The sequence below is a fragment of the Colossoma macropomum genome, unplaced genomic scaffold, assembly GCF_904425465.1.
Source record: "Colossoma macropomum unplaced genomic scaffold, Colossoma_macropomum, whole genome shotgun sequence".
Lineage (NCBI taxonomy): Eukaryota > Metazoa > Chordata > Actinopteri > Characiformes > Serrasalmidae > Colossoma > Colossoma macropomum.
In genome coordinates this window covers 10616637-10638609 of record NW_023494803.1, presented here as the reverse complement: position 1 = coordinate 10638609, position 21973 = coordinate 10616637, and the positions used below count along the sequence as shown (strand labels likewise).

The 21973-nt window shown below is 38.1% G+C and overlaps 2 protein-coding genes across 2 annotated transcripts in view; one reads left to right on the top strand and one right to left on the bottom strand.

The window, feature by feature from the left end:
* pla2g4f.1 (phospholipase A2, group IVF, tandem duplicate 1) overlaps positions 1 to 4628 on the bottom strand; it is a 33501-nt gene extending 28873 nt beyond the window's left edge. Inside the window, 2 exon segments of the mRNA XM_036593433.1 lie at positions 1069 to 1141; positions 4540 to 4628. Of these exon segments, the coding sequence (XP_036449326.1) occupies positions 1069 to 1141; positions 4540 to 4545 (79 nt within the window). The 5' untranslated portion in view covers positions 4546 to 4628.
* The window catches only part of vax1 (ventral anterior homeobox 1), a 35201-nt gene continuing 16767 nt past the window's right edge, over positions 3540 to 21973 (top strand). Inside the window, exons 1-2 of the mRNA XM_036593434.1 lie at positions 3540 to 3625; positions 7276 to 7427. The gene's annotated coding sequence lies outside the window, so the exon portion shown is untranslated. The remainder of the gene's footprint in view (positions 3626 to 7275; positions 7428 to 21973) is intronic.

Here is a 21973-nt window from a genome sequence, read left to right as displayed (position 1 = left end):
ATACCCTACAGAGTTTATTTCTAATTCTGATACTGAAGATCCAATAACCTACAGTTTATTTCCAAATCAGATACTTAAGATCCAATACCCTACAAAGTTTATTTCCAAATCTGATGCTAAAGATCCAATAACATACAGAGTTTATTTCCAAATCGGAAGCTAATTCCAAATCTGATACTAAAGATCCAATAACCTACAGAGTTTATTTCCAAACCTGATGCTATTTTCAAATCTGATACTAAAGATCCAATAACCTAGAGTTTTTTTCCAATTCTGATACTAAAGATCCAATAACATACAGGTTATTTCCAAACCTGATGCTATTTCAAATCTGATACTAAAGATCCAATAACCTAGAGTTTATTTCCAATTCTGATACTAAAGATCCAATAACATACAGGTTATTTCCAAACCTGATGCTATTTTCAAATCTGATACTAAAGATCCAATAACATACAGAGTTTACTTCCAATTCTGATACTAAAGATCCAATACCCCACAGAGTCTATTTTCAACCATGAAGACCCAATAATATCCTGAGTTTATTATTATGTTTTGATACTGAAAATCTAATAAACTGCAGAATTTATTCCCAGTTCTGATACTGGAGATCCAATACCTGAGTTTATTTCCAATTCTTCTTTCGGAAATCCACTAACCTACAGAGTTTATTTCCAACTATATTGTAGTATATAACTTGCCAAACGGTATTTTAGATGTTTTATTATAGCTTAATTGTCCATTCTATACAGTTTTCTCACATCTAACTTTTCTTTCATTTTCAGCTTCCTACTGATTATCTGAACGCTGTGTACTGCTGTCATTTTATACTTTTATTTGCAAGCAGGTTGGTTTTACATGATTGAAAACATGCAAGAGAGAAATGCACTTTGTGTTGATTGGTGCTAAAAACTCTCAGTTAAGTACGTCATGGTTCTGTGCTGTAATGTAATAAAATGTGGAAGGGGTGAAGACTTAATATAAATACTGAAATAAAAAAAAAACAGTCTAGAATCCATAGAAGCCAGACGTCTTTGTGTGTCTGGTGTGTGTGCGTGAAGGACGTACAGTAGTCATGTGAATGACGGAACTTTCCCCGAACTACTTTGACTGAAAGGTTCCAGTGCGGCACCACTTCCTTCTGAAACAAACAAGAAACAGGAAAGACAGATTTACAAGAAGAACAATGGCTTTAAAAATCAAAATGCCACACAAACCAGTGAGCTTTTTACTGGGTGGTTTATGTTGGAAACAGTCTATAGTTTCCATCGGCGTTCTGCACAACTGCCAACAAAAAAATGAAAATGCATAAAAAATGTTTGCAAGTTTTGCTGTCCAGGATTTCCATCCAATTAACTTAATTTAGCTTGTTTACATAATTTCCTGCAAAAAAACTACTGTACTGCATAAGTTTTGGTTTATTGATAAAAAGTTACCTTTGTCTTCCCTGATCACCCCATAACCTACATATAAGGCCACTATATTTCAATTAATATTTTCCTTTATTTTTATTACGTTTTCCATCTGAACCGTTATGTGAGATATAATATAGAGCTGTTAGCACTGATTCCATTTAAAAAGGCTGTAGTTTCTCTGCTCATCTGCCTGAGGTTGTATGTGTTTGAGGGAAATCAGCCCCAAGACACTGAATCAGGGCTGGGCAATATAACGATAACGTTATCATGATAAATTACACCACAATAAGTCACAGTATGGTTTTCTGAGCATTTTGTGGATATTGTCAGTACTAAGCATCTAAACAACAGCATGTTTCATTACAATTGGATTCAGTGCAGTATGTGAAACACTGTATGAAAATCATTGTAGTTGTAGTTTTTGATAGAATTTTTAAAATGTGACTCCGCTGGTTCTTTTTTGTCCATTTTGACATAGCAGATGTCAGAAAAATAAGTATTGTGACATACTGTGTATGATGAAAAGTTCTTGAAATATTGTGATATTGTATTTTTTTCCATATCGCCCACCACTACAATAAATTTATGCATTTATGTTATTTTCCTGGAAGTTTTTTTTCCAAAGTAGGTTTTTGTGACATTTCGTAACAGTTAAACCTGAAGAGAAAAAGTTTGGCTTTTAGTTTGAAAGAAATCAGAGTGAGGGTTTACATGCACTGAAAAAGTTAAGTACTGAGCTCAAATCCAGCTCTCTTTTCTTAACTTTTAGACATTTTCCTCACTACCCGAGGCCTGAGGAGGCTAATCAGTATTCACATAGCCCTCCATCTCACTCGGCTCCTTACAAACTTTCAAGCACCTGTTTCCAGATAGCGTAATCTGAATAGTTGCATTTATGTTTGTGACAATCTTGATGTTGCACAGAAAAATAGCTGTAAATATGACAGGAAAATAGGAGGCAATTTGAATTGAATATAAAAGATTATTTGCAGGGTTTTCGTCGTTATCAGAGATGACAGGCTTTTTATAAAACCACAGAGTTGAGCAAGTTTTCCAGTCTAGACAGGAAGATGAAACGCAAAACCACAATGTACGGTTTTAACGGTTTTGAAGTGTTGCAATGCACATCACACATGAGAACATGGCGGTCAGCAAGGGTCAGTTTTCCAAAGGGGTTGCTTTCTGTTTCAAAATGAACTACAGAAATATTATGTCTAATTGAAATGAATTGGAATAGAGATAACAGCAATATTATCACATCAGTACATTTCTGTTCTATCTATCTGTCTATACACAAATATATACTGAGATAAGCAAGTATACATACACACACACACATATATATATATATATATATATATATATATATATATTTATATATATATATATATATATACACACATACATACATGTATATGAATAAGGGTCATTCTACAGAAACGTCCACTTTTCTATCTATCCATAGGTGTCACTGGTGTTACCAGTCCTCATTGGTGTTACACATAAGAAAGGTAACACCAGAGACATTTTTGATTAAAAATGCATTTTCATTATTTATTTTATAATATTTATTTGGCATTTGTTTTATGTCATTTAATTTATATATTCCATAGTCATCTATAGATTGTTGTAGTTAAAATAGCAGAAAACTGTGTTTTTTTTTTTTTGTTTCAAAATATGGCCTCAACCTTTAGACATGACTGTGGAGACAAGCACTTCTGTGGTGCTTGGAACTCTAAATAATTGACTTAAAAACCAATATAGCTAAATTCATGGCTGAAGAAGGTGTAATTGGTCAAATAACTTATTGTTTTATTTAAAAAAATATGAATACATTATAACCCCATCATGTTTTTAAGCGTAATATATCTGTAAACGCTAGGGACACAAAGATGGACGTTTCTGTAGAATGACCCATAACTTTCAGTGAGGGAGCTCTTAGAGGTGGACGTCTGGTTCCTATCACCACCACTGTGAACTATTCTCTAGAAGGGATTGACTGATGCAGATTTTTTTAATAGTTCAGTGGAGTTCCCCTTTAACCTCTCAGCTGTCAATCAAAATGAATCTTCCAGTCGCTCAGCTGCAGTTCTTCCCGCGAAACCCAAGCCACGCCCCCTTGCGTTTACAGAACGTGCGAGAAAAGCGTCGCGTGTCCGTGTTTAGCTGAAGTGAGGAGTGAAGGTCGCTGGGTCGCCGCTGACCAGCAGGTGAGACAATATATTTGGAAGAAAACACGTCTGGTATAAGAAATTGGTTCAGTAGTTTAGAACGCCCCTCAGAAACAAACAACAAATACCCGGAGTTATGAGCGAAGACACACATTTGCGTTATTGTAGATTTTAACAGTTTGAAAAGACTCTAATTAAGAGGATAGTGAGTTGCTAACGTGCACACTGTGGGAAACAAATATATATATATATATTTCTAACGAGGTAAATCTTGGCTTCTTATCTGAATTTGCCGTTCCACCTTAAATGGTGCAGCGGTCACGTTCTGGCGCCTCACGCCCATTTCACACCAGACGGGACGGGGCGCGCGCCCGGAACCTCTCTGCGACGCTTGTTATTTCACACCGGACGCGACACATGCGCGTCTCGAAGCGAGAGCGGCTGCTGTTTGTGTTGCGTTTTCACGTAATATAAACGCGTGTATATTATTTATTACTCATAAACTTTATGTAGATGATATAAAGAGATTAACAATGAAATCCCGACTCGCTGCCGTGACTGTTACTGGCTTTCTCACCAGGTATGAAGAGGAGGAGACGCCTGTGTTCACAGCATTGACCCGCTCAGGGATTCCAGCCAGCCTGTCAGAGTCAAGACTAGATTTGTTGATTTGTTTATTAGCCTATATTGTATATTATTACTGTTTCTGCATAGAAACTGCTGACATGCCGCGCGCGACACGCATCAGGCGCTAGAACGTGACTGCTGCACCATTTAAGGTGGAACGGCAAATTCTAATAAGAAACCAACTTTTTCCTCTTTTTTTCCTCATCCAGCAGCGCTGACCTGTTGCCCGGGCTGAGCTGCATGTTTCAGGTGCATTTTGCAGAACTGCAGTGCTATCAACAGTCTCTAAAACTAACTAGAAACACTTAAACTAGAAAGTACAGTACCTTCATGATTAACTGAGTCCAGATCCTTGTTTCTCTGAGGAGCCTGAGCTGCCCCGACGTGCCGCTGTGCTGATACAGCAGACTGAGTGTAAACCTGAAAAACTTGCCTGCTGAGCTTATATAGGCCCGTTCATGTTCTCGCTTTCCTGAGAGATGGAGGTTTGTAAATGCTGATAAGGCACTGAGGGCTGAAGGAGGGAGTGTGAAGTCTGATAAGACTGACAGACTAATACATCAGACATCAGGAGCTCATTTCTCATGAGCTTCAGCCAAAATGACCAAATGTCACAGACTGGTGATCAGTATAATGTAAAAATGTAAATGTACATCTAAAAGCTTCCTCTGGGAAATTGTCTACAGGAGTTTTTAGTCTTTAAGGGAGTGACTGAACGTGTTTTTAAATGTTTTTTTATCTATCTATCTATCTATCTATCTATCTATCTATCTATATATGTATGTATGTATGTATATATGTATGTATATACAATGAAAAATAATAACATAACTTTTATTATTTATTCATTTACGGTTACTTAATAATTTCTGTTAATCTGTCTGTTCATCATGAAATTTTGAAACATCATAAAGGGCAACTGACCTAGACTGGAAGATGAAACGCAGAACTACTATGTAGGGTTTTAACGGTTTTGAACGGTTGTAATGCACATCACACATCCTAACAGAGAACATGATGGTCAGCAAGGGTCAGTTTCCCAAAGGAGTAGCTTTTAATTAATAATAATTAAAATAATTAAAAATAATATTTCAATGAGAATTTAATTTTACACATGGCAAACATGAACACTGCACTGCTTTCTGAAACAGTATGATAGATTATAGGGGACTTAAATATTGAGGCTCACAATAATAAGTTACTGCTCTCACATTTTTCACAATCTAAGCGGTATAAAAACAGTAATCATCCTGTTTTTATAATGTACTCATAATCTGATTACTGTCTTTTTTACTGTAACTATAAAAGAATACTTTTTCTGTATCCTGATTATATAACGGCGTTACATGTATTCCAGTACCACCCCACCCTGTATATATACCTCTGCTTCCCGCATTGTTTCACTGATAAATTAAAATAAATAAAATTAACTAAATTCCTGTTCTCAAATTGACTAGCACTGTACAGATACTGCGCTTCAAGCATGCTACAACTTTCAGTTTCCAAGCCTGCTTTTTAGTCAAAGACACAGTATCATATCACAAATAAAGCAGTGAACATTTTATTAAACAGAAAGTCGTGATTGGTTTTGTTTGTCTCTTTACTTTCACGGTTAAAATCTCTTTAAAACAGAAGATATCTTTCTTTATTCTGCATGATTTTTGTTCATTCTTAGCTTCTTTTAGCCGAAACAGTGTCAAATAAAAACTAACACTCTGCACTTTTTAGACAGATTCTTAACCACATACGCACTGTTGATGAGTGATTTTAAACATTATCTGTAACAAAAAGAATAAAATATAAATATAATATCAACTTAAAATGTTTGGTTGTAGTTTGTTTTGTCTATTACTTCTTTCTACTGAGTGAGAAAATGAAAGTTACATTCATATAACAAAAAAATATTTCATTAACAAATATGTATTTTAATATTTTACAGTTACAGTCTAACTAATTTTAAGGCGCATAGTAAGAAATAGTAAGGCATAGGAACAAGATCCTAATGCATGGCCATGACTTAGAAAGGCGTGGGAATGAGATAATTAAGGCTTGACCACAGCTTAGTAAGGCATGATCTCGTTCCCACACCTTAATGAGTTGTGGCCATGATTTACTTATCTCATTCCCATGCCTTACTAAGTCGTAGGCCATGCATTAGTATCTGATTTCCATGCGTTAATATGGCGTGGCCATGCATTATCTTTATTTATACTGGATGTCACCAGCAAGGCTCTGCATTTGTTCCCTTTTTGGGTGAAGACATCTTTCCGGTCGGCCAAATCATCTTTCTCAGCTTTGGCCGGCCCCACTTTTGGCAGCACTGATTGAGGCCATTTAAAATGTGAAATAAATGAAAAATTTTATGATATAGGTGGGTGATATGACAAAAAATTTATATTGTGATACTTGAAGAAATGTGCACGATACACAATATGTCATGATATTTATTTCTTCAGACTTCTGATCAGTTGGAACAGAGAAAAAAGAACCTACATTAAAAAAATACTATCAAAAACTGCTAACACAATGATTTTATTCAATATTTGGCACTAAATCCAGTTAAAAGGGAGTAATTTTGCTCTCTTTATAATGAATCATGCAGTCGGTCAATGTCCACAAGTACTGCCGATATGCAAGATATGTTCAAAAAAGCATATTGTATTTTGACATATGATACATATTGTTACATTGCTCAGCCCTAATTTATGATACAATCAGTTTTAAAATATATTTTATGGGTTTTTATGGGACAAGAGCATCACTTAATATGAGGCCTTCCTGCATAAGTAGCAGTCAAATGGATGGTTTTGGTTATAATGTGGCCTGCAGTAACTCCAGCGCAGTGACATTGGGATTCCACCCATCTGTGAGGTCATGGTGGACCCCCTGTCGGCTTTGGTGATTCCTCTCACTGTCTGTTTCCTGCCAGCTTTCGATTGGACTGGAGGACTTATTGATCTGTTGTCTGTCCCACTAGCAGTTTGTGTTACACACCGATATAAGAAATATCCCGAAACAGAGCCACTGTCGGTAATAATGTGCTCTTTTCTGTGTTTTGTCAGCATTTTAGAGGTCAGCAGATTCCGAGGACAGCACAGCATTGAACATGAGGCCACTACCAGAGGTCATTAACGTCAAAAATGAAGCAGACAGACCAGCTGGATTGATCTCACACTCAAAATCATTACCACAGGCTGGATCTCCTCTTTCAAAGGTAGGGCGCAGTGCTAATGTAGGCTAATAATGTCAATGTAAGTGACTGTATGAGACAGATTGAGAGAATAAGAAAATAAGAGAGTAAAAAAATCACTACAAAATAAGTTTCTGTGTTAGTGTCCATTATTACTGTTGTGGTAGAGGCCAGAAATGAACTATGCCTTTAGGAACTGCAGAAACTTGCTATGTTAGCATGCAAGCTTCTCTCACTGAGGAATTTCTAGCCTACTGCCAACATAAACAAAGCAACACGCAACAGTATTGGAGCCTGTTTTGTGTTCACACTGGCATTTTAAAGGGTTACAGACGGTCAGAGACTGTCAAAGCAGTGCAGGCTGGGCTAAACAGCTTACTAGCAAACTGACCGTTTTCAAAACTCTGAGGAGGTCACGCCTGCCTTAGCTACTGCTGCTCAACTACTGTTGATCCAACTTTCAGCTCAGACTCCCTGTTAGCATCTGTAGCACTTGCGCTAACAGATGGAAAAGTTCAGTAGCTCACAGAGGAGAACATGAGAAAACATTATTCAGTATTCAGCTGGCTTTACAAGATGTTTAGTGAACTGACAAAATAGGAAAAAAAAGGATTCAGCAAACCATGTTTACATTAATCAAACCAGGAAAATTGTACATTAAAGGGACTGTCAACATTTTTCACAGAAGGAAATCTTATCTTTATTTATATCTTCTATTACAGGAGCTTATCGCAATAGGCCCTTTTCACAAGAAACAGAAGTGCGTAAACGCTGGTTAAAACAAGTTCCGCTATTGCCTTTCGGACAGTTACTAACTTCAGACATGCAGGCGTTCGTATCACCCCAGCTCACCAAAGAAAGGTGTCTCACTTTATCTTTGTCATAGTTGCCAAGACTGAAATTCGAGGTTGTGTCCAGAACTTTTGAAGAACCAAACACACAACAATGTGGGGGTCCAAACTAATAAAAAGGACTTTAAATAAATTCTCCATGGTGAAATTCCTTCACAGCTATCAGAGTAACGTCAGCTAACGTCTATAGAGTGATAAATCGATGGAGGTGAAAATAACTATAACCAAAACACTAGATTAGCTCTGCTGGAGATGTAGAAACAGCTCGCTAACAATAAACTAGTTGGTAAAAAGCTAAAGACACACACATGCCAGGCAGGGGGAGCACTGGGTCGTTGTGGTCCGTAGCGCCACTGCAGCTGTCTCAGATGCTGACAGCTTTCGAGGGAGAAAACGAAAACTGTTCCTCTGAAAGCGGCTGTAGCAGCAACTTTTAAGCATGAACTGCACGTTAACTTTAGTCAGCAGTAGACACAAATTCTTCTACTCTGTAAGACAAAGTTTATTCCTTTATTAACTGCACAAACTAATTTTTCCTCTGCTCATTGTCAGCTGACAAACCACTGAAACTGAGATAAGATTGTTTTTTTCTTCAAGCAAACGATAGAAACGGAGGCTTAAACAGAAGTTAGGACGCTGTTGGGGTTTATCCTAAAGTTAAGACAGTATTTAGATTTATGTTTGTGTAACACTGTTTTCTGATCTGAAGTTAATGTCCTAAATTCAGTCCGTACTCAATTTGTCATGGAGACTGAATAGAGTGGGTTTTCAGAAGTATGATGTTTGATGTTTGCATGGACAGAGACCTAAAAACTCAAAGCTGAAGGCCAAATTACTGATTCAAAAACATATTTGAAATCACTGATAAAATCTAACGTAGCGTTTGGTTCAATAAAGCACAAAAACATGTTTTTTATTGTTCTGCGTTTGCACAGACCTCTGCAGCTGAGGGGGGATGTTTCCTGCTCGTGGCTTTACCAGCAAGCCGATTGGCTCTTTTTGTTGAAAGGCTGGACTGATGTGTTGGGTTCACTTTGTAATTTGTATCAATTCCATCCATTTTGTGTATTACCTGCGTCTATGTAAAGTGAGGTTTAGAGATGACACAGCTAATGGCAAGAGAAGCAAAGTAGCAACAGATAGCAGCCCATTAAATAATGAAAGCAAACGATATTAGCAATAGCAACATTAGCAACAGCAACCCGTCAGTGGAGAAACGGAGCCAACCGCACGCTTTGCCTACAGCTTTACATGTAAAACATGTTAAATTGTGAGGCTCACAGTGTGACATTTTCCTTAATCTGGAAAACGAGATGGTAGCAAAAGATAAACAAGCCCACAATATTTTCATAGCAAATGAAGAAACTGAGCTCAGTCTAAAAAGCCACATGTTTTACATACAGCTCCACTTACACTTTCTTATATGGAGTATTCTGCTGAATTACTTCAAACTGCGCTTAATATACATTAAACATATACATAAAAAATAATACAATTTTAGACCTTAGATATTGATGTTAAGATCTATCTAAACTGAGGCATTAATAGAGATGGTCATAAGCGAAATATGTACAAAGTCATCATTTATAGGGTACTTTCTTTTGGGAGGTGTCTGTCCCAAACACTAACACCTAAATTTACACTTTTACATTTTTTTCCAATGTTGTTTTTTTTAAATATCTTTTTTTATTATTTCTTATAAAGTGAAATTATAAGTTTTAGATTTATCATGAGTTTAATTTTTAAATAAAAATAACTTTATTCAAAAACTAGTAACACAAAGCATTTTAGTCCATAGGCGGAGCCTTATTTTAGCCATTTGATTAAGTTTTGGTAGTTCAGAATTTAATGTTCAGTCTTTTGTTTTAATAAAATAAACATAGATAAAGTATAGGGTCGCTCAAAGGGATTTTAGTCTGAAGTCCAATCATTTAAAATGATCAGATGTGTTTTCAACTCTGATTTTGAACCAGTTCAGTAGAATCATTCATCTACCAGCCTCAAGGGTTCATTATTTTTTTTTTTTCTTAAAGAAAGATTTAATTTAATTTGAGTGTTGAATTTGAATATATTTGAGTATTTATTATTATTATTTTTTTATCGTTAGCAAAATTGGGCAAAATTTTAATTTGTGTGACTGGCTATTACAAAGAGGGCCACATATTTTGCATACAGGCCCGGTTGCTTGTTTAAGTTCAGTTCTAGTGTAGCAGCAGTACCTTGTGTACCTTGTGTTGTCTAAACTGCACTAATGCTAAAGAGTGAGTTCAGTGCTGCATCTCAGCTCACTTCATTTATTATTAACCAGAGTAGAAGAGCCTGGTGTTCTACCTGGAGATGATCTACAAATCAGTAGACTTAATGTCCTTCCAGTCAATTACTTCACACCTTTTAAGTGGTTTTCTGACGGTCATTAGTTAATTTAATTAGTTAAATGAGCGACCTGTGATGTTGTTTGTCAAACTGGAAAAAGACTGCAAATACACCGCTAAATCTAGTATTGTGTCTCTGTTTAATCTTCCTCGTAAAACTTCCTGCTTCTGTCTTAAGGCACTATCTGGTGCAGCCTAAATGAGAACAGGTTGCCCTTTTGAGTGTTGTTTATTCTCAGTGGTTCTTCACATGGTCTTAGTTTCTCCTTTTGAGTCATGGTTCCTTATAGTGATTCTTCTTCAAGCTCTTGGGGAATTTCTCCTTTGGGTCTTGGTTCCTCTCACTGGTTCTTCTTCGTCTCTGTGTCTTGGTTCCTCTCAGTGGTCCTTCTTTACGCTCTCAGTGAGGTTCTCCTATTGAGTCTTGGTTCCTCTCACTGGTTCTTCTTCATGCTCTTGGGGAACTTCTCCTTTTGGATCTTGGTTCCTCTCAGTGGTTCTTCATGCTCTTAGTGAGTTTCTCCTTTTGCATCTTGGTTCTTCTCAGTGGTTCTTCCACATGATCTTATTTACCTCTTTTGAATCTTGGTTCTTCTCTGCGGTTCTTCCTCATGCTCTGAGGAAGCTTCTGCTGGAAGTGCTATACAAATACAACGAGTGCTGGGCAATCAACCAGTATTGCTGTCACACAACACAAGGTTTTAGTGATATTTCTAGACAACAAGGATTATATTATACCATTCTGTTCTATAAAACAGTGATGTAAAGTCCTCTTTTTGTGTAGAACCAAACAGGCCAGTCAGAACATGCTATGTTGGTTTGTAAGACATTATTTTAGCACAGAGTAGCAGCACTCAGAAGGATTGGGGTTTTAATAATTGGATTACTGCTAACTTATTAACATTAATGCTAAATTGTATATAATCTGATACCACAACACTGCAGTGTGATTGGATAATACTGTTAATATCATTATATCCATATAATCCCAACTGCACATTTAAACATATCCATCTATAAAACCTTCCTCCACATCCACGTTCTGATGTTCTCGTGCAAACGCTCTTCTTTTTATGTCTGTCTCCTTTTCTCAGTGAGGTTCTTCTTGACAGCTACATATCCTTTCAGACCCATAGCGCTGAGTCGTCTTCTCACAGTGGAAAGATGGACAGAAACACCTGTGGATGTTTTTTTTAAGATCTGAAGCAGCTTGATTTTCTCCTCTCTCTCAAAGATGAAAGCTTTAGTGCTGTTTATCTGATGGGGGCAGTTTTGACATCTACCAGGTCTTCTAGGTGGTTGTTAGGAGTCCCATTTTCTCTAGCTTTTAAACAATTTTCAAACAATCCAATCAAACAAACTTTGGCCCACAGCTAGGGCTGGGTGATAAAACGATAACGATAATTATCGCGATATAACATTCCTCGATAGAACTATAAGAAATGTTTGATAAATTGTTGATATAAAAGACCACTCTCACACCTGCACGTTCTAGCGAAAGCCCTGGTGGCGTTTTCTACTGCAAGGAAAGCAACACTACTCTGCTGTCGCCAGGAGAGGGCGCACTTCCGAGTTTTTCGACAAAATTAGAGAGGGAGGGGGCGACGAGTGAAATTAGTCGCCAAATATACTTTAGCAACGTCTGAAACGTGGAGTTATACAGTCCCTGTCTGAGTGGAGCGATCAGCGATCTGATCTCCTGTGACCAAGTGTGAGTGACGAGATAAGTGGCGTAACTGTACTGGCCCAGAGCGAACTCCCCTCTTTCCCAACATCCTAACAAGCTTTAGCCGCGTTAAATCACGTCTGCTCCACACAACTACAGCACTGTTAAAGCACTCAGACAGTCATATTTTAGTATGAGTGCATTCCTCAGCAACAAAAGTGAAAGAATGAAGTGGGTTCATGTGAGTTACAGCCCTGATTTAAACGAAAGTAAACTGAAGAAGCTGTGAGGCATTGGAGAGTGGAGAGCACTAGCTTCCCATGCTAGCTGTTTTTAGCAGCTGCCTAATTTGAAGCAGCGCTCTTGTCACTCACACAACACTCGAATTGATGTTACTGTAGATCAAACAAGACAAAAAAGCACCTATTTCAGTTTAAACTTAGCTAAAAGCAGGACTCTGTTTGTCTGATGTGAGAGAATCACACTGCAGTTAATGCTTTTACACAGCGAGCGTCAGATATATTGTGCTTCACCCCTCAAACTACTACGATATAATAGAGAAATCCAGTCGTCTGCTAGCTGGTGTTTGAATACTGTGATGTGCTCTGACATGGATGTGGTAGGAGTGATGGCAGTAAGGCGGTGTGGTCCATCACTGACCTACCGAGCCAGCTGATGTTGGCTGTTTGTACTAAGTTGATGTCGTTGAGAAACTAAAGAGTTTAGCACTATTGTTGGCCACTTGTTTAGCATTTGTAACTGGACAGCCTAGCACTCGTCACCAGACAGCTAAAATAATCTGTTTTCTTTCTTAAATGATGACTATTACAAAAATTGCGGCCATGCTTTTCCAGCTGGTAAAAACAGCTCAGAAGAAACTTTCTCCCACTGTCCCATGACAGGTTTGTGAAATGTTCCCCTGTTTGGTGAGTGTTTGTCATGTTCTGACCATAAAGGATGGTTTAAAACCACAATTAACCACTCAGGAATAAATATCAGCCTTCAAACAAATAATAATTTGACATTTATTGCAATTTGTATTGATATCGACCAATATGAATTTTGTTTTTCGTGATAACATTTTTGGCCATATCGCCCAGCTCTACCCACAGCCCACATTGATAGATAGATACATCACCTTATTAATCCCAGTGGGAAATTCTTCAAACCTGGACCCTGATTCAAGTTTTTGTTATTAAATACCAACTTTGGCCAACTTTTAAACTAAATTCAATACATATCCCGCAAAATTCAATGACGTGTTATTGCTGTAATTCAGTCAGGATAAATGATGAACTACAAAAAACAATAATCCACTTCCATTTCAGGGTGCTATGTGCAGGTATGGCCACATGGTAGCGCTGGTGCATTAGCTGAGCAGGCCAAGCGTTCATCCCAAAGTCCCTGTATTTCTTTATCCTACCTTTTACCTTTTCTTTGTTTTTATTTTATCCACGTTTGTTGTAAAGGTATGTTAGTTTTGCTAATAATGTTTTTATTTCATATTTAATGTGAGATTTAAACAGTTATTAATATCGAACACTATTAGAAGTCCAGTGTTATTGTACTAGAGGTGCAGTAAAGAACATTGCCAGCAAATCCACACCAGATAAGTTCTATATATTCTGTGGAGCATTGATAGTAGAGCTCTGACACTTCCTTAGGAAATATTTTAATGCATTATGAAATCTCACATTTCACCATGTTTAATATGTTTTGATTATTTGACAGGATTCTAAATTATACACATACACCAAGTAAAACTATATTTATTATAGGCAGTACAAACAATATACCAAGCTCGACTGTATGTTTATGTTAAAGATAGCCTGACAGTGTTATTTGGAAAGTATCATAAATTAGAAGTAGATTCGATTAGATAGACATTGACTAGAATTGATATAGATTGATATTGATTAGAATTAATTCTGGGATGTTTTTGAATACATTAGTGCATTTTTACACCCTTATTCATGATTGGTGAGCATGATAACTCAGCAGCATCAATTCTATTCAGTTTGTTTTCATCAGTTTTCAGTTTTGGCTGTTTTGATTTTGTATTTAGTGCCCAGTTTCAGCACTGTTGGACACCCAGTTAAGTATTGTTGTCTTATAGGCAGCATAATGATGAACGCACAATAGAGCTTTAATTCAGTCTAATTTTATGGATATAGCATTTTCTCCAATAGTCATTGTCCCAAACAGCATTTCCACAAATGTGGGTGCAGGCCTTCTAATGGGAACTTTGGAAAAATCTTTAAATCCCAGATTTCACCTTGATTTGATTATTTTGATACATTTAAGGATTACTTAAAATTATTAAGATATGACTGGAGGAATTATTTACACAGTAGTTGATTGTAGACAATAAAAATCATGCATTTTATTTTGTGTTTTTGGTAGTAATAGCCTGAGAATTTATTTGGTCCCAGAAATGAGCAGCAAATTTATTGAAAATTATTACAATTACTTAAAATTGACTCTGTCTTTCCAAAATCAATGCAAGATGCGCCACAGTACATTGATGCACATGTCCCATTTCTTGCCATAAGAAATATAAGCAGGACCTTAAGGTCACCACAGCCGCCAGGGGGTGCTGTAAGTTTGTGCTTAAACAAAATGAAATGGAAATGAAAAGTTAGTGGCTAAACACCTCAGATATAAGATGTGTTAAAGTGGAATTCCACTGATTTCATTCTTTAACAAAGTCATTCAGAGAGAAACTTAGCGAGTCAGAATTGTTCACAGTGGTGGTGATAGGAACCAGACGTCCACCTCTAAAAGCTCCCTCACAGAAAGTTATTAGATGAAATGGTTATGAATTTTGGTCTAAAATCATTTAGATTTTATGGCAGAGGGGTACATGCAGGATGGTGTGAGGCTGAATTGTTCCCAAAGAACCATATTATTTTATTTTGTTATCATCAACATTTCATATAAAACTCAGAAAACATGTGTAGGTTCACGGGTGGTTTTGGACAGTAAATAAAATGGCTATTTTTGTGTTGTTGTCATGGTGACCTCTGGTTCCTATCACCACCACCACTGTAAAGAAACGGAACCATTTCACACCAAACCACTCTGAATGATTTAACACACGCACGTCTGATGTTTAGCACATGATTATGCTTGATTTGGATTAAGAGTTCCTTTTTCATATTTACATACTAAATAATACAGTTGCTGATGCCGTTTAGGGCCTGTAACGTTCAGAAACAGTGCTGCCCATTGAAGTTATAATACAAGTAAGACAGTTTATAGGGTTTATAGAGAGATCGACAGTACTGGGATCATACAGAGGAAATATCGTACTGCACTGGTTTACACCGGGGCTCATTTGGGCATCAGGAGGGAGGTGGGGGTCCGAATGAGGCTAAGAAGACCGGAGCAGACTGCGGTCTTTAGGATATTGTCATAAGCCGAGCTGTACAGGCGTACTGCTGATACGTAGCTAAAGTGGAGCAGTGTGGATTGGAGGGGGGGTGAGCAGAAGCCCCTAGGACTTCACCCCAACATCAAATCAGCCTAAACGCCGCTGGAAGATATTATAAAGAGATCAAATCAAAAATAAATATGTGCATCTTTATAGTCTGAAGCTTTTACACTGGAGCCTCAAGGCTAATGAAGCTAACAAGCAATGGAAGCTTATATTATTTAGAGCTTATAATTAGCATGGGTGCTAACTGCATGCCTATATCATCACACATCATACCAATTCCAAACCAACCAATTCAAATTGGTCTGTAATCTCTAATAGGCTTGTCTCTGTGCATAATTTTGCACGAAGTCCCCCTGTTAAGCTTTAGGCCCAAATTGTGGACACTATTACTTTAGTTTTGTTCTTCTTTTTGTACTTTTGTTCATCTCTATAGACAACAGTATGTCATGCAGTGTCAGAAACCACATAATCAAATCTATTAAAAATTAGTTAACAGGAAATTCCACTGATTTTTCAAAATCTCTGTGGAATTAAATGCTTAAGAAGTAAACAAAGTGATTCAGAGTGGTTTGGTGTGAAATACTCCTTTGCAGAGAAACTTACAGGGTCAGCAGTTCACAGTGGTAGTGATAGGAATCAGACGTCTACCTCTGTAAGTTCTCTCTCAGAAAACACATGAGAATATATAAATATGCTACATGATGCCTGAAACATTTTGTTTTTTTGCGAGTTTTTGGCGTGAAATTTGTGAATATTTTATGTCCTTGCGTGGTGGAGAGGTACATGCAAAATAGTCCACAAAGAAAACCTGTTTCAGCCAATTTACTGCTATTTTACCATCATCAGCATTACATATAAAATCTTAAAAGGTTCACTGGTCATTTTGTATAGTAAGTAAAATATAGGGTCTATATTTGTGTTATAGACTTGGTGACCCTTGGTTCCTGTCACCACCACTGTAAAGAGATCCAGGTCTCTAAGCATCTCTACAATGGAGCAAAATCTAAAGAAGCAAATTCAAACATCTCTTGGCTGATAGATCACTACTGTTTGGGGAACATAATGTATGTTTTTGACTTTTTGTTGAATTATTTCTTTAATCATGTAAATTGTTGTTAATTTGACTCATTTTACAAATTCGTAAGAACCTTCTTTTAGTTGAGGTGATTTTTTTTTTCAGTGTTACGTTTGAAGATCTTCTTTTTAAATGTATTTTTGGAAACATTTGGTTTACCTCACTAGTTATACCCCCCAGTTTCACTCAACCAGGTTTAAACCCCACCAGTTTTACCTCAGGAATTTTGTACTGCTTCAGCATTTTTTATTTTAAGGACTTTTTTTTATCCCTCAAAATGTGAATTAGTTTTGCCGTTTTATCAGAGGTCAGGATGCGGTTATTATGCTCCGAATGAAAAGGCGTCCACACAGTTTTTTATGATTGCTGAATTGCGGCTCATGAGGCCAGGAGACCTCGTCCATTTGCGTGCTTGAGCGCTCGCAAAAAAAAAAAAACGTTCAAAGTCAACTATTCAGTGACATTCCTCAATCCGTCTCTCACACACGCACAGATGTGTACAGAGGTCCCCCGGCTCTCACAGGTGGGGTCTTCAGGTTTGCGGGCCACATTTATCCAGCATTGACTCTCCTCCTGCAGGTATTTGCTCCTGTATTGTGAGTTTGGAGAAGGACTTGAGCTGCGTTTGTGCCGTGGAGAGGGGCGGCGTTGTGCCTGCATTGATTTTCCAGAGCGTGCGTGCAAGCAGGGAAATGAAGGGCTGCAGATAATGGTGTGTGTGTGAGGGGAGATGCAGACGGCGTGCCCTCGAGGTCTATTCAGAAGAAAATCATTTCCGTCTGAAAATGGCTAGGTATCCCTCCAATATGCCTGAATAATCCCACACAACAATAAGCGTCTCTGCCAGCTATGATCACAGCAAAAACAACACAAACGATTTATTATGTTCAGCATACCGAGAATTAGACGCCAATATAGCATTTTTTTTTATTTGTGGTATTTGTGTGTAACACCCCTGTTTGGATTGTCGGTGTGATTCTGTGGAGGGATTTTCTCTGATCAGCTCGGCGGAGCCTCTGCTTCTTATCATATAGATCTGAGAATGAGTTCTGACTCAGGATCAGTTTTCAACTTCTGTATCCTATTGCATGTATTTATAGCCCATGTGGAGCTGATCCTGGATCAGCATTAATTAATTTAAGACTCTTCTTGCACACAAACCTGTCTTCACCGGTCTGGAGTGCAGTCTGCATCACTTTCAGTGCACCACATCAGCTCCACCTGTTAAACTGCACCTGATGTACTCCACCAGCGTTGTTATACTGTATTCATTATACTGCTCCAGGTTTACTCAATCAGTTTTATCCTGACAGTTACACCCCACCATTTCCACCTTGTAATTATAATACAGGTTATACTGCACCAATATTTCCCCTACAAGAAGACCCCCTGTTACCTCACCATTTTTACCACACCAAATAAACTGAACTAGTTTTAACCCACCAGTTTTACCCCACCAGTTAAACTGCACCCGTAATACCCCACCAATTAAACTGCACCAGTTTTACCCCACCAATTAAACTGCACCAGTTTTACCCCACCAATTAAACTGCACCAGTTTTACCCCACCAGTCAAACTGCACCAGTTTTACCCCACCAATTAAACTGCACCAGTTTTAACCCAACAAACTGCACCAGTTTTACCCCACCATTTAAACTGCACCAGTTTTTACCCCACCAATTAAACTGCACCAATTTTAACCCTAAACGTTTTTACCCTGCTAGTTTTACCCCACCAGTTAAACTGCACCAGTTTTACCCCACCAATTTAACTGCACCAGTTCTATCCCACATGCAGCTCCATATTCTCTTTTCAGTCCTAATCTGATGATTTTGAGGTTTTAGATTAAAACATGTTTTGATTTTATTTTGGGGGTCTCAGGGGTCCGGAGCAGCTCCTGTTGTAACCTCCTCCTTAGCCTAGAAGGCCACTAAAAGATCTGTTACAAATTGTCTTTTGCTAAGCTGCAGCATATGGATGTGGAAACAGTAAGAAAATGATACTAATTCTGAATGTGAACTGTGGTGTCTGTGTCTGTCTGGATTTTCAGTGTTTGACTTTGCAGTGTGTTTGAAGACGTCCATACAGGGAGTGTGTAGGAGTTTACTGGAGAAAGCGTGAGACGTGAGAGTGTGAGGGTTGAATGTGCAGCATCTCAGACCAGTTTAACTGTGTTGGGTGATGAAGTGTTAAAGTGGATTAGTCCCGCTGTGAGTGCAGTTCTCAACACACGCAGGCAGTCGGGCCGGGGGTCCGCACGCTGAACACACTCAACACACGCAGGCAGTCGGGCCAGGGGTCTGCACGCTGAACACACTCGCAGTCATGCCGGGGGTCCGCACGCTGAACACACTCAACACACTGAGATACTCTCTCTCCTTCACTCTTTTCCCCAAATTTTTCTCTTCATCTCTCTCTCCTGCTTTCTCTACTCTTTCTATATTTATCTCTCTCTTTATCTCTCTCTCTCTCTCTCTCTTAATCTCTTTTTCTTTCTTTCTTTTTTCTTTCTTTCTTTCCTTATCCCCCATTTCTCTCCTCTTTTTTTCTGTCTCCTCACTTTCTCTCTCCTCTCTCTTTCACTCACTCTTCTCTTTCTCCTTCCTCTGTTGCTCTTATCTCTGTCTTTCTGTTTCTCTCCTTGTTCTCCTCCTCTCTCCTCTTTTTTATCTCTCTCTCTTCTCTTTCTTTCTCTTTTCTCTGTCACTCTTTCTCCATCTCTTTCTCTCTTTATCTATTTTTCTTTCTCCTTTTTCTTTATCTCTCTCTCCCCCTCTCTCTATTTCTCCTCTCCTTTTCACTTGCTCTTCTTTCTCCTTCCACTGTTGCTCTCTCACCGCTCTTTTTCCTTTGTTGCTCTTTATCTCTCTCTCCTCTCTTTCTTTATCTCTTTTTCTTTTCTGTCACTCTTTCTCTCTCTCTTCTCTCACTTTCCTCTGTCTCTCTCTCTCTCTTCTCTAACTCTCTCTGTCCCTCTATTTCATTCTGTTTAAACTAGCTAACAGATACTTAAAGGGGAACTCCAACCAAAAAAAAAGAGGTGTTGTAAACACCTCTTCTCTCGTCCTACAGCGATGCTGCCGTAGTCTCTAGAGTGAGCTTTCCTGGTTTGAAGACCCAGAGAAGCCCCTTCTGATAATGTGTTTTGAAGGTGGGAAAGTGGCTAGGTTAGCAGTCAGGATGACACCACAGGGATTCCCAGTGGTTGTATGAGGTATTTGCATAATGCATGCTGGGTATTGTAGTGAACGTTAATGAATTAAAACATGAAAATTACATAAAATTGTGAATTCTGCAGGGAAAACTGATAAGGCCGAACTGATGTAATCCTGCTCTCCGTAATATAATAATACAAAATTTGTTTCAGTGTAGAGAAACATGCTGATTTCTTTACAGTGGTAGTGACAGGAACCAGGGGTCACCATGACTACAACACAAATATAGCCATTTTATTTACTTCATGTAATAACTTTCTGTTAGGGAGCTTTTAAAGGTGGACGTGTGGTTCCTATCACCACCACTGTGAACAGTTCTGACTCGGTAAGTTTCTCTAGGACAGAGCATTTCACACCAAACTACTCTGAATGACTCTGTTTACATCTTAACCGTTTAATTATGGAAAATTGGTGGAATTGCCCTTTAATCTGCTGATAACTACAGTATGACAGTAAATCTCAGTTTGATATTCAGTAATCCAGGGCCATGTTTATTTTCACAGGAGCTTCCTGCTCGTTCTTCTGGCTAAACAGAAACGCCTCAGTCCTCCTGCTAATGCTAATAACAATCTTCCACTTGTGTAACACGCGTGTGCAGCCACAGAAGGAGGGGGCTTTTTATTAAGGGCCGTAATAAGGCTTTAATCGCGGTCCGCCTGCGGTGTGTTAGCGCTGCTGTGATGTTGTGGCTCTGTGCCATTAGTGTGTGTGAGACGGTAAAGAGGTGCCAAAAACATTAGCAGCTAAAAAGGTAGCAGCCATCTAGAGGAGACCGTCCTAATCAGCGCTAATGAGCTATTAGAGCAAGATGGAGCTCAAAGCGCTCTCTCTCTCTCTCTCTCTCTCTCTCTCTCTCTCTCTCTCTCTCTCTCTCCCCCTCTCTCTCTGTCTCTGTCTCTCTCTCTCACCCTCGGTCTCCCATTATTTTACTCTCTTTGTCTATCTATCTTATATCCTCACTTTATCTCCCTCTCCGTCGCTCTCGCTATCTTGCTCTCGCTCTTTTCTCTGTACTTCTCGCTCACTTCTTCTCTCTGTCTGTGTCCCTTTTCATTAATTAGGCAAGCTAAGACATTTTTCTTTATGAGTAATGGATGTAGTAACTGGACAGAAATACATCCATTTAGGTGTGTGTGTGTGTGTATATATATATATTAGTTTACTTTTATTTTAAGTCAATGTAATCAGTCATTTGCCGAGTGTGATCCAGCTTGGCATCATCCCTGGAAGTTCTCCTTTGATTTGCATTGATATTTATGGAGAGGAATTTGTGCCAAATTGAAAAGCGATCACTACAGTGAAAAAACATGAAAAGCAATGCACACATGACATTACCGTTCCATAGTGAGATGCAGAATGTGTGCTAAATTGAAAATCAAAACCCCCATTACACTGTTTTCATGTCGCTTGACCCCTTTTTTACTTCAAATGTATTTGCCTCATTGAAATGCAACCAAAACAGTGAATTGCAATGCACATAGGATTGCATTCAAATAGTAACGTGGAAAATTTTTACATTTTAAGGCAGATTGTATTCAATTCTGACACAAATTCATTTTTGTAAAAAATTTTGTAAAATGCACATTCTCATGCGTTGTTTTTCAGTACAGAGGTCAAGCGACTTTAAAGCAATATAATAGAGGTTTTGTTTTTCATTTTGGTGCATATTCTGCATGTCACTATGAAAAAGTAATGTTGTGTGCATTGCATTTGAGTTTTTTCCACTGTAGTGAAAAATTTGACATGAATTCTTCTCCATAGATATGCATGAGTCTAGTGTATCTTTCGTTTTCTGCAGAGCACAACGTCAGATTGATTGATTCATTAAAAGTCACACCACAGCCCATAAAGTGATTTTTGTTGCAGAAAAAACATTCTATTGTTATTATAGCTGTATTCTTGTAATTATATTGGCATTATGTGTTTATTTTATGTACATATATGTGTATAA